Source organism: Poeciliopsis prolifica, unplaced genomic scaffold (genome assembly GCF_027474105.1).
Source record: "Poeciliopsis prolifica strain line A6 unplaced genomic scaffold, Auburn_PproV2 SCAFFOLD027, whole genome shotgun sequence".
Taxonomy (NCBI): Eukaryota; Metazoa; Chordata; class Actinopteri; order Cyprinodontiformes; family Poeciliidae; genus Poeciliopsis; species Poeciliopsis prolifica.
In genome coordinates, this window is record NW_026562402.1 from 2,930,233 (window position 1) to 2,943,979 (window position 13,747).

Here is a 13,747-nt window from a genome sequence, read left to right on the forward strand (position 1 = left end):
GATGCCATTCCATCATCCATACGTTTCATATACAGTATATCTGTATTCCAGTGGCTGGCTTTGCTTCATTATTAATAATTTTGAACAATGGTACAGAATCATGTACACACAAGAGATATATTAGGTGGTGCGTGTTTAAGGCACACATAAAACTATATAATGAAAACAATATGGCTGACTAGGGCCACTAGTTCCCATCAAATAAATTCAGTTCATCAAGTAACTAGCAGTTTCAGCTTCCACTAACTGGGAAGCAACGGAATCAACAGCGCCATCTAGTGTTGGCCCGACCTCCACCTACGTGCTGAGGCGCTGTGTACATCCGACTCCGCAGGGAGGAGTGCGCAGAAGGACGCCCGCTGTCGGAGGGTTCAGGTAACTGCTGCGGGGTTGTTTACCCCGTTGAGTCCAACACAGACGCAAAATAAACAGTCGAAGAAGAAAGACGGGATGGATTATCTGTTGCTTAATTGGCCAAACTGACTGACAAACCAATCAGGAGTTTTAATGAGATGATTTTTTCAGGAGGCCCTCACAACGAGATAATTTATGCTAATGAGGTAGATGTCACTTCCGCTTCTTTTATTTGCGCCATTTTGGATTGGGCAGTTTGCGGGCTCGCTGTGTATTGTCCGTCAGAAGAGAATGGGCAAAACGATTCTCACTACGGGGGAAGTATAAGCACAGCTAAAGGTGAATTTCTATTTCGGGAGTAAACCAGCTAACATGTGTCCGCCCTCAGCGCTCCGCGGAACGGCCCTATTGGTTGTCCGGTGAAGCTCGGAGCGCTCTCCGTTTCCGCTCTGGCCAGAGGAGACAGGATAGCCGCCGCTTGGTGAGGGACCGTCTGGCTTGGGGAAGGAAGAGCGACGGCCGATGATCCTCCTAAGACACCTGGGAGGACACAGCTGTGCGCGCTAGAGAGTGAAGACACGGCCTCGGTCAGCCTGAGGTGACACGGTTCGCTCAGACGGGAGTCCTGGATGTGAAAGCAGGTAAACCCGGGAGTCATGACGCCGAGAGAGCAGCCGCAAATATTTGGCCGTTAACCGTGCTCTACCTGCGGGGCTGTGATGTGAAGGGTGGCGGTGGGACCCTGGCTATTGTGTGTGCGTGTTTTGTTTTTGTTTTTTTTCCGTGTTTGGGAAGCTCACCGCAACTCTAATACCCGTTAGCTTGTCTGTAATGGATCAGTCTGGTTGAAGCAAGGCGTTGAATTGGGAAGAATTAGTTTTAAACAGCCCATGTTGTTGGGAGCTAGCTTAGCATGCTAGCTGAGCGCGGTGTGCCCGCTATTCTTTGTCAGCTGCAGCAGCAGCAGCTCCTTGCCCATCTCGATCTTACCAGATGTTTTATTGTTTAAAAAAATGACAAAAAAAAAAAGCATCCGAGCCGTTTCGATTTAAACTGTTTGTTTTTGAACACTGTTATTGAGCACAATAGTTGTTTGCGTTTGAGCCCCTGCGGATGTGTTCAGAGTTCAGCCAGGTGACAGTGGGGCTGATCTGACACCAGGTGTTGGATCGGGTCGGGGTGATGAGCCTAAGAACAAACCCTCACCTTCATCACTATATACATTAGACAGGTTTGCAGCCATGTGCTGAATCCCAATCTCGCATTACAGTGGATGTTATTAGAAGTGCCTCCTCCTTCCCTAATTAAGCATCCAGACATTGAGGAAGTGCGAACCTGATCTACGTGGACCAGGTGATCACATCCGGGGAGTTTAATGCCATGAAGGCCAATGTTTCTTTCCCCTCCAGCTCCACCGCAGAACGGGAAGCCTGTTTTCCTCCAGCAGCCTCCTCCTGTTTCCTTTTCCTTCTCTCCCTCTCTTCTCTCCTACCCCCTCCTCTCCTTGGCTCTCCCTTCCTCCCTCCCTCTCATCTATCTCACCCTCTTCCCTTTTCTGTCCCCTCCACCCTCCCTTTCCTCTCTGCCAGTCTCTCTGACCTCCCTGCCTCCCCCTTTTCGTCTCATCTCTCCCCTTTGCCAGCCTTCCACACCCCTCCCTCTCCTCTTGCTCATCCTCTCTCGCCCAACTAACCCTCCCTCTTTCCAAGTCTCTCTCCCTTTCACTCCTTCTGTCCCTCCTCTTCCTCCCATCCAACATCTCTCCCTCCCCTCCCCCCAGCCCTCTTCTGGTGCAGACATATTGTAGGGGCTGCTGCTAACTCAATAGGAGGCGCCATTCTGTGATGGTGCTGCGAGGAAGGGAGGAAAAAAGGGGGCCAGGCAGAGTGTAAGGGAGGCTTACATAATGGGAGTCCTCTGCAGCGCCATCTAACATCTGAGGGAGGGATGAAGGATTAAAAATAAAAAATAAAAATCAGGGAGGCAGAGCGGGTAGAGGTCTGTGTCGAGTACCTGGAACAGTTTTGTGGGAGGACGTTAGCTGGAGCACAGCGGGGAGGGGGCCCATGTGTTGACTGTAATTGTTTGGCATCACATTGCTTTGATATCCTGAAGAAGGTGACCTTTGACCCTTCCTGATTTGAAAAGAGGATCTAATAGTGGGCTACAGAGATTTAAAGTGCTGTCACAATATTTTGTGTTACTGTGGTGATAAGGACAAAAGTGATACAAACAATTGATTCCTTCTGTTTTAGCTAACCAGGTTGCTGTGACTGAATGGCACAGCAATCAAGAGTCTCACAAACACTAATATTACTTTGAAAAACATCAACATTTGTCACATGGTTCTGTAGGACACCAGTCACATGAATACGTGTGCTTTGTTGCACCAAACTTTCACACAGTAAATTCAAGCATTCAAAATGTTTTGATATTTTGTTTGCTGGCTCAGCAAAATCATACCCCCCCTTCAGGGATCAATAAGGTATTATCTTATATAATAGGGTTTAAAAAGCCCTGATAAATAAATAATGACTAGTTCTTTGTTGTGAAAATCTGAATTAATATCAAACTGGTGACATGATCTGTCCCCTTTCATCCAATTTTCTCTGGGGGCAGAACTTTTTGAAATATCAATTAAAAATCATAAGCAGTTTTTATTAATGATAGGTCTTTTATTAATGAATAAGATCACTGTTAAATTAATAGGAGTTCCTGTTAGCCCAGGGAGGCACAGATGTGTTTGGGATTGAGGATGCACAGACACAGATGTGTGGGCCGATATCAATTCATTCCGATGTGGAGGTAACGGACCGTTTACCAAGACAAACCATCTTTGGGAACCTGAGTGGGTACCTGTCTGTACCATGTTTGTAGTCGGGTGAACCATGTTAGAACCCGACTCCAAACAGAACCCCAGTTTCTGCAGTTCAGAACTGTTTTCGTGCAGCGCAACACTGCAAAAGCTTGTGAAATGTTTTGTTTGGACGACGTTCAGATTTTGCTTTGGATTCGTCGTTCTGGGCTATGTGGCGCTGCCTCGTTTTGGAGTTTAAAGAGTCACCCTCACCATGATTATTAGTGGGTAGAAGATGTTTTTCTACATTTCACCTTTTGATTCACATTAAGCTCAGTGTGAAAAAAAACAAACAAAAAAATCTGTCTTATATAAACTAAAGCAAACAGTTGTGAAGAACTGCAGAGCTCCTGATCAAAACAAACCAATCAGAGCCAAGAGGAGGGGTTTGATGCTGTCAATCAACTTGGGGTGCATGCTGCTAAATGTTCTAGCCAAGAAAGGACTTGTCATTCCAGGAACGCCGTTCATAAACTGTCATCGGTGGCCATGCTAAAGAGGCTTAGCATTCCTTGAAGACTATCAGGAAGAAACACTTTTTTGTATATATTTTCCATGGCTGCCGGTAGATTGGTCTGTATTTTAGTCATACTCAGATGTCATTAGTTTCTTTCATTCTGCTCATAAGAAGCTAAAGATTAGCTTAAACTTTAATGTGGTTCTTTGAATAATTCTGAACTTTTTCTTTGTATGCTGAAGGATCTATTATGCAGAAGCTTGAAAAATGAAGCTTCTACATGGTGACGATAAAAGCATGTCTGGCCTTTAATTTCATCTCCAGAAAATGAACAGTATATGAAAATGATGTCTTTAAATAGATAGGAAAAAGAATCCTCACACACGCCCAGAGAGATGCATCATCCTTCAGATCACCTGCGACTGTATGTACATTTTTTTAAGCTAACAGTTCTTTGCATATACTGTGTGTCTATCAAACAGTAGAACTTTCAGATTATTTATTTATGTACCAAAGAACTTAAAATAGCTTGTCTGTGTAACAGGTCACCAGCAGCTCAAAGTCCAACTAAAAGTAGTTTTTTGTTTTGTTTTTTATAGTCAATACAATGCCTTTGATTGTTTTGGCTATAAAGAAAAATTTGCAAAAACTGCCTGGCAAAAGAATATAATAAATGAGATGGCACAATAACTACACACGTTCAGAGAATAACGACACATTTGAGAAAGCTAGAAAGTCATCAAAAAGATAGCAAGAAGCTGTTCATGTGAACAAGGGAACCTTCTGAACACTACGGTCTCACCTGTGGGATTAACAAACAGGACATCAGGAATTTCTGAATTGCTTCTCGTCAATTGATGTGATAAATTTATGAATTTTTCAGAGCTGTTCATTTTTCACACTGCTTTGTCTCCATGGAAACCGATGCTTTTAACACAACCTGCTCTGAAGTTAGTTTGGTTTCTCAGCGACGCCATACTCTTATGTACCTGACATGCTAACAGCAGCATGTAGAGTAGACTATGCTCAAATATTATGTCGCGTATAAGAGGTTGGGACTGAAACTTTGACTGACGCCTTTAAAGCCTCTGGAGCGTCTTAATTCACCGAATCATACAATACAGAATGTCAGACTGGTTCACTTGGAGATGGAAAAGATGGCTGTATAAAATATGACTTATAATCAAGCGCAACAAACATCTACTTGCTAAAAGGTTGATAAATGTTGCTAATTTTACAAGGCAATTTCAGCAGAATGATGCGTTTTATCCAATATAAATTCACTTTTTACATCAGACTGTCTGGCTAGAGGTCAGTCATATGTACGTATAGTTTTCTCATGTTTTATAATATTGTTTTTAGGTAATTGTATGACTGTTACTGTGTCAGAGCAATTACAGTCCCACAAACAAATAATGCTCTTATGAAACGTTCCCATTTGTTTTTTGCTTCTTTTAGAACACAAGAACACAATAAACTGCACATATCTGTACTTTCAAATGCATTAATATTTATTGATGTTTTCATCAATAAATACAGTGGAGAAATGAGTAAAATTGCAAATCTTGGCAATAAAACAGACATTGAAGTTTTAAACGTCATTAATAAGTGACAACAATAAATCGAAATGCTTATAAGAAATGTATCTTGTTAAATAGGCCTGTCACAATAACACATTTTGTTGAAGGACAAATTGTTCCAGAAGTTCTTGCAGTGAACGATAATGTTGTTTTGAGACCATTTCCAAGTAATGGCACTGGCTTAGCAATGCAAAAACATATTCTGAAAGATCAATAGCTAGTGAGCATTTAACACTGGAACTGGAAGACATCTTAAATATCCAAAATAAATAAGACTGAAATAACAAACAAATTGTATGTAATTGATGTATTAAAACTTCATAATTAGTCGTTTAAAAAAAAAAGCGGGCTGGTTGAGACCAACTCGCTGTGGAAAGAGAGAAACGATAAAGGCTGCAGTAGAATTATTTGAGTTTGGCGTGCTGTGGTGGTGCAGAGGTTTAGAGCGACCCATGTTTGGAGGCTTTTGTCCTCGACGTGGCCTTTGTGGGTTCGATTCCCGGACCCAGCAACATTTGCTGTATCTCTTTGCCCTCTTTTCAGTCAGCCTACTTTCAAGTATGAGCCACCAAAACCTTGGAAAAATAGTTGAGCTTGTTTTAATTGATTTATTGCTTATTGCAACAGACCTAGCGATGAACAATATGATAAATGTCCACACTTATTTAAGACATGTTGTGTTTGTTGCCCCCCTCTGTTCAGGCGGGCAGAATGTTCCAGCTCCCAGTCAATAACCTCACCAGCCTTCGGAAAGCCAGGAGAAATGTCAAGAAAGTCCTGGGAGATATCGGCCTGGAGTTCTGCAGAGATCACCTACAGGTGAGCACGCTCCAAGTATACACTGTTAATAATTAGCCTTCATGGCTATATCTACAATAGATGGCAGTAGTCCTTTTCTAAATTGCCACATAAGGTTTGTTTTTTTTTTTTGGGGGGGGGGGGATTCAGGAGGGCTGGATTCATAAAATGGCATATTGAGTTTTATGCACTCAAGAATTTAGATTTTTGTACATGAAGTAAGGCTTCTGCTGCAGAGCTTCTGGCACTGCAGCATGAATTAAGATGATGTATCCTCATTTAAATCTACAAACCAGAACACACTGCACTGTGATTACCCAGGATGAACCTGTATTCCCACTCTAATTATGCTTCACTTAATGTATAAAAGAGAAAAAAGATGCTCTCTGCATTCAATAATTCATCAATCTTTTATTTCATTAAAGCTGGAAGATTTACACTCCCTAAGTGCTATGTGTATATATATATATATATATATATATATATATATATATATATATATATATATATATATATATATATATATATATATATATATATATATATATATAGTCTCATTGTAACTGAAAACTTTAGTATAAGCTTGCTAGCAGATGGACTAAATTAGTGCATGGTTGTGAAGTGGAAGAAAAATGATACATGATGGATTTCAAAATGTCCACAAGATGAATCTGAAAAGTGTGGCACACATGTCAGTTCAGCCTCTTTTGTGCTAAAGCAACTAAATTAAATCCAGTCCATCCATGTGTGATTTAATCTCACTGTAACTCCAGCTGTTCTGTAAAAGCCTCAAAGGTTTGTCACAGAATAATAATGAGCCATCAGCAATAGATGGGAAGAATGGAGCAAAATGCTATTGTTGTGACTTAAAGCTGTAATGGGTTATAAAACAGTTTCCCAAGCAAGGAGTAATACCACCATAGTAATTTTCAGGAGTGCACCAATAAATTCACTATGATTTTCTTAATTTTGGGAGACTGGCTGATCGCATATGAAGCCTATCTTATTTATCTCGGTAAAGGTTTGAGAATCAACTGTTATTCTCTTTGCTCTGTCATAAGAGAGGCCTGACAGACACATCAGGCCTCATGGTTAACAATATTGCCAATGTACTTAGCAACTTTATTGTTATATTTAGCGACTTTTAATCACTGTATATATTATATACTGCCATCTGCTGCTTAAAACCAGGCCCTTTGGATTGAGAGGTGTAGCACACTCTGATGATGTATTGTTCAGATCTACCATAAATATGTATTAATCTGTCTTTTATTTGTTAGGACTATAAAGATTTTAACCCTCCTGAAGTGTATATTAAGCACACAACCTGGGAAGATGTGTGCATGTGGGAACCATCCCATACCAAAGTCCAGGTGGGTGATTCATTCAAATGAAACATGTAATTGTTTTTGCCATATGTGGCCTCTATACTGTGATTTTTAATTTCTTCTTTCAAGTAATTTTTTTTTTTTTTACTTCTTATCTGTGTCTCCAGGACTACAGATCCAAACCTTTTTGCTGCTCTGGCTGCTTATTTTCATCCAAGTATTTCTCAGCATACAAGAGCCACTTCCGCAACGTCCACAGCGAGGACTTTGAGAACAACATTCTGCTCAATTGTCCCTACTGCACTTTCAATGGCAACAAGAAGACCCTGGAAACGCACATTAAACTCTTCCACATGCCTAATAACAGCGCGCGGCAGGGGCCTGGTGCAGTGGCAGCGGCGGGAGCTGGTGGGATTATGATGAAGGACGGCTTGCTGAAGAGGACGGTGGATAATGTGGAACAGGCGGTATACTACTGCAAGAAGTGCACCTACAGGGACCCTTTGTACAATGTGGTGCGAAAGCACATCTACCGGGAACACTTTCAACAAGTGGCCCATCCTTACATTGTAAAGCCAGGAGAGAAAACAAACAGTCACAACGGTGGCACAACAGAGAGCAATACCACGCACGCTGGTAATGCAAACCAAATTCACTGCAAGAAATGTCTGTTTGTCCCGCGGACCTACGAAGCTCTGGTCCAACATGTCATCGAGGACCACGAGAGGATTGGCTATCAGGTCACCGCCATGATAGGCCATACCAGTGTGATAGTCCCTCGACCAAAACCACTCGTTATGTTCCCGGCCAAAGCTCAAGGAGACAAAACAATAATCGGGATGGGCCCCAAAGGAGCGGTGTTGGCCACGCCGCGGTCTTCTGCGTCCCAACAGCTTAGTCGAGCCGCCGCCGCTGCTGTCGCAGCATCAAAGGCCGCATTTAACTCCCATAGTTTTCTAACTGGACTAAAACATGACCCTTTGGGGTTAAAGGCAGGCAGCGTGCAGCCATTCTCTCTGGGTAACCACCACATTAGAGGAACTCTGCCAGGAAATGCTCAGGTGTCTGTGCCGCAGCAGTCGCATGCAGCAAAGCAGCTCATCTCCGCCAATAATTTGCGGAGTCCGCTTGTGGCTGGCGCTTCTTCCTCCCTCAAATCCAATCCACTGGGCTCGCGAGTTCAGGCGGCTGCTACTACGGTAGCGGCTGTCACAGCAAAGAAAGGTGGCTCCTCGGTTCTCGGCACGTCCTACACCCAGAAGTGGAAGATCTGCACCATCTGCAACGAGCTGTTCCCAGAGAACGTCTACAGTGCTCACTTCGAGAAGGAGCACAAAGCAGAGAAGGTGCCTGCTGTGGCCAACTACATCATGAAGATTCACAACTTCACCAGCAAGTGTCTGTACTGCAACCGCTATCTCCCCAGTGATACGCTGTTGAACCACATGCTAATCCACGGCCTGTCCTGCCCGTACTGTCGGGCAACGTTCAACGACGTGGAGAAGATGGTTGCCCACATGCGGCTGTCGCACCCCGAGGAAAAGGTCGGACCTCGCACCGACTCTCCACTGACTTTTGACCTCACTCTGCAGCAGGGAAACCCCAAAAACGTTCAGTTGATTGTCACTACATATAACATGAGGGATGCTCCTGAAGAGTCAGTTGCATTTCATGCCCAGAACAGCACCTCCTCCATCTCGTCAAATCTCTCTGCTTCCCTGCTAGGGGGGAAAAGGTTGATACCTCAGCAGCCATCTAAAACATCATCGGGCCTCTCAGACATTCCTCAAATCAAGAGCGCACCGCAAGCTTCCGTTCCTTACAAGAGAGACGTCGGAAAGACTTTGTGCCCTCTCTGCTTCTCCATCCTCAAGGGCCCGATCTCAGATTCGTTGGCCCACCATCTAAGAGAGCGGCACCAGGTGATTCAGACCGTTCATCCTGTAGAAAAGAAGCTGACTTATAAATGCATCCACTGCTTGGGGGTTTATACAAGTAACATGACTGCGTCTACCATCACGCTCCACTTAGTACACTGTCGAGGTGTGGGGAAGTCGCAGAACGGACAGGACACCAGGGTCGCCCAATCTTCTCGCATCAGCCAGTCTCAGAGCAGCGCACTGAAACGGCCTGGTTTCAATAGCTCTGACACCAGCGCACCAAAACGAAGGAGGCCAGGACCTCCTGGACAAAGGGCACACCCTGGGGACCTCAACGGTCCATCTTACTTTGAAGAAAATCCAAACGAACCTGTAGTCCTTGCTCTTGACCCCAAAGGTCAGGAAAGTAAGTCATACGAGTCTAGGAAAGAGTTTCTGACGCAATATTTCAATCGTGCGCCATACCCTACCCAACGAGAGGTGGACAAGCTGGCATCTAGTCTCTGGCTGTGGAGGTCGGATGTCTCTGGACATTTTGTCGGCACAAGGAGAAAGTGCGTACAGGAGTGTGAGAGCCAGCGGCCCAGTGTGTTGCTGGGATTCAGCATGCATGACCTCAGCAAGCTTCGCCACGACCTGGAGTTTGATGCAGACGCTGCTTACGAAGGCAAACATGGCAAGCAGCGGACTTCCAGGACACGCATGGGTGTATCAGAACAGGCTCTGCAGAGACACAGGGAACTCATGGCTGCCAACGGTGGAGTTGAGCAGCCGCAGGAGGGAGAGTTGGCGTGGAAACAGGAAGGTTTGCTTCCCAAACCAAGTAATGTCTGCAGAGACCAAACCAAGACAATCAGCAGCACCTTACCACAGAAAATGCCTCTAGACCTCTCTGAGCCCATCTCCATAGACTCTGAAAGTGATGAAGAGGAGCAGCAGAGGAATGACAAGAAACCAGGGGCAGCAGCACATATCCATGGTAACCAGCAATTTACTGGATCTCAAGAGAGACTGGACACAAGGACAGACATGAAAACAGTTTCAGATCTGGACGACATGTCTGATGATGACGACGAAGATGATGACGACGATGATGACGAAGATGATGAAGGGGAACATGTAGAGAATGGTTTTGGCACTACTGAGAACTCAGGAAGAGACAGTCTGCCCATCATTATCCCCAAGTTTGTCCCGTCGTCCGCAAGAAACCAGAGAGACGGAGCCCAGCTGGGCAAACAGCAGTCCTGACTGCATCAGTCCTGACTGCATCAGTCCTGACTGCATCAGTCCTGACTGCATCAGTCCTGACTGCATCAGTCCTGACTGCATCAGTCCTGACTGCAGCAGTCCTGACTGCATCAGTCCTGACTGCATCAGTCCTGACTGCAGCAGTCCTGACTGCAGCAGTCCTGACTGCAGCAGTCCTGAGCAGTCCTGACTGCAGCAGTCAGACTGCAGCAGTCAGACTGCTCATCGACTGAGCAGTCCTGACTGCAGCAGTCCTGACTGCATCAGACTGCTCAGTCCTGACTGCAGTCTGACTGCATCAGTCCTGACTGCAGCAGTCCTGACTGCATCAGTCCTGACTGCAGCAGTCCTGACTGCATCAGACTGCAGAGTGACTGCATCAGTCCTGACAGTGACTGCAGTCCTGACTGCATCAGTCCTGACTGCAGTCGACTGCAGCAGTCCTGACTGCATCAGTCCTGACTGCAGCAGTCCTGACTGCATCAGTCCTGACTGCATCAGTCCTGACTGCAGCAGTCCTGACTGCAGCAGTCAGTCTGAGACGATCACATCAATAAATCTGCCTCACCTGAATTAAAGGACAGCTGCACTGGTTTACTGGGGTGAAGCAAGTGGGACAAATAAGTAAATAAATTTAAAGAAGCCATTTATTGATGTTAGAACGCAGGACTAAGCAAGCAGTTAAAATCTACAGGAGACACGCAAAGATGGGAAAATTACACCAAACAAAAATGGGAAGTTTTTGCCTTCTATATTCTTTATATCTTTGAGATAATAAAGTTATTAACATTGCTTTAGCCACTGAGCTCCTCAGTATTCCTGAAGCAATGTTTGGGGGTAAAACTTTTAGAAACTGACCATATAATTCACCATTTTCATGTAGGTATACTAAGATAGGTAGTGTAAATTTGTACAGTCTTTTAAACATGTTTGAACAGACGTTGCTGTACATGTATCCTTAAATATCACCTGTGTGTACGGTAGCCTCATGTTCTCCATTGCTATGCTTAAAAACTAGGTGTTGCTTTTGTGGACTGGCATTTTCATGCTTATTTTTTTAACTAAATTAGTTTTTTTTTTTTTTTGCCAAATAAATATATATAAATATAAATGAACTGAACATTTTCTTTTATTGTAACTGTTTTATTTTGTAATTATTTGGCAACATTGCTCTTTTTATTTCTGTTGGCATAAAGGATCATTTTATCCATCTTTGGCATCTATTGCTCTTTATCTTTCACTATACTGTGCTTGTTTTCTATTTTCTCAGTCAGAAATTGACCCACAAGACTGGAAAGTAACTGGGATACTGGCAAGAAAGCTTCTGGTTTTGCTTCCAAAGGACATTATTGTGTTCACCATGTGTTCTCTGAATTGTGTGTATTTTATTTTTATTTTATTTTTCACCCAAGCATTTATGAACAATAAAGTGCTGTAATTGTGACTTTTTACAGGGCCGGATGCTTTACCAGACCCTTGGTTTAAGAAATTACTAATCTTTGTGTACATCTTTTAACATTTTCCTGAAAATTGAAGCTAAAATGAGTTTGGAAAACCGCAAAATTCAAGTTGGTGGAATACAGCTCAGGGGTGGCCAAGTCCAGTTGGCGAGAAGTACCATCCTGCAGCTTTCAGATGCAGGGATAGTAGCTGAGATGACCATAGAAGAAGGTTTGTTTTTGATTCTTTGCGGATTTGAATCATTTCTCTGTTCAAAACAACCAGTTTTAAAGGTTCTTTTCGTTCAGTAAGTTCAGGATGCCGTTCAGTATGCTGAGGTTTTCAGGGCCGCAGAATAAATGGTCCCACAGCATCAGATTCCCCCACTGTGGTAAACAGTAGACATGATGTTTCAACCAATAATATGATGACTGACAATATACTAACGTTTCTAAGCCCATAACATTTTGCAGATAATGTAATAAGTTACTATGGTGGTCAGTTATTGCTGTAGTAGCAGAAACCAAAAAAAGGGGAAAAATATATATATATATATACGTATTTCTAGCAGCTTAAAAGTTAAATGTTTTGTAAATATTTTTAAAATATGTACATTTTAAGTATCTATTATGCAAATTGACATACCGACAACCGGAAGTGGACAGCCAAAATAAAAGCTGTGAATCTTAACTCCTGCTGCCGATGAGCCAGCGCGGCCTCCGTAGCTTTAGATTCACTGTAACGCCTGCATTTCTGTTAAAATGACTCATCTCCTGTTTTAAGCTGAAATGTTGTACGTGTTGAGAGGAGACGAAAAGAAATGATCATACAAAGGTGACCTGAACCAACAGCTGAATCTAATCAGGCACACCAGCAGAAATGTATACAAAGGTTTCAAGTCTACGCTTTTATTTTGGTGATTTACTTCCGCCTACTGGCAAGCGAATACATATTCAGCTCTGAGCTGAATATTTTCAGCTTCAAACATTTAGCTTGAAGCTAAATGTGTAACTAGCTAACTAAATATTATTATAATAATATGACTTTGAAAATGGATCGTTTTTTTCTCTCTTGACAAACTAAATAACCCAAATTATTGTTCATTTCTACTTGAGTAACTTTACAAACGGAATCCTCTTGAGATGACTTCCTACACAGAGTTGTCTCTTTCAAAGATAATCCGATATTAACCATCCAACAAACAAAAAGACACTTTAATTTCATGTTGTTTTTTGTTCTGGTTCTGTTAGCTCTATGATTGTTCTCACGTTTTTCACAAGTGACTAATCAGAACTGAATCAGGACTGAAATATGTGTCTATGTCTTGTTATTTTAACAATAACAAGATAGTTAAAATTAAAATAACAAGACATAGACTTCGAAAATGTACTATTTGTCATAGAAAAACAGGAATATATATAAATTGTATCCATTGGAAATCCATAATTAGATGAAGGCAACTATTACAACAGTTACATGTTCAATATTAATGTTAAAATGTTCTTTATTAACTTGGGTGGGGGGAATCACAGAGGCCCAATCAAATTGGAAATCGCTGTGGGAAAGTTTGAGGTTTCTCACCACCTGCGACCTCTTAATGTAATATTATTATATTGTAATAATAATTAAACACATTTAGAATATGTATGCATTGGAGATGTTTGTATCTCAGTAAATCTTTCACACACAGTACTGTACATTGCCCTATTGGGAATATTTTGTTCTGGTTGTGGCCCTCCCACTTGGCCATGTGGGCAGTTACCCAGGGCAGCATCAGCAATGATGGTGCACAGGCACCAGATACT

At 42.8% G+C, this 13,747-nt stretch overlaps 1 protein-coding gene across 1 annotated transcript; it reads left to right on the forward strand.

Moving 5' to 3' along the window:
• Positions 1-562: 562 nt before the first annotated feature.
• On the forward strand, positions 563-10,676 carry adnpb (activity-dependent neuroprotector homeobox b). Its single transcript, XM_055048547.1, has 4 exons — positions 563-995; positions 5,951-6,067; positions 7,327-7,419; positions 7,542-10,676. The coding sequence occupies exons 2-4, from the start codon at positions 5,960-5,962 to the stop codon at positions 10,500-10,502; spliced, it is 3,162 nt and encodes a 1,053-aa protein (XP_054904522.1). The 5' UTR covers positions 563-995; positions 5,951-5,959; the 3' UTR covers positions 10,503-10,676.
• Positions 10,677-13,747: the final 3,071 nt, after the last annotated feature.

What these genes read in the sequence shown, in the direction of transcription:
- adnpb (XM_055048547.1), top strand. Translation starts at nt 5,960, where the DNA reads ATGTTCCAGCTCCCAGTCAATAACCTCACCAGCCTTCGGAAAGCCAGG. An exon ending in TCTGCAGAGATCACCTACAG is followed by an intron (nt 6,068 to 7,326) that starts GTGAGCACGCTC and finishes TTTATTTGTTAG; the next exon opens with GACTATAAAGATTTTAACCC. An exon ending in CATCCCATACCAAAGTCCAG is followed by an intron (nt 7,420 to 7,541) that starts GTGGGTGATTCA and finishes CTGTGTCTCCAG; the next exon opens with GACTACAGATCCAAACCTTT.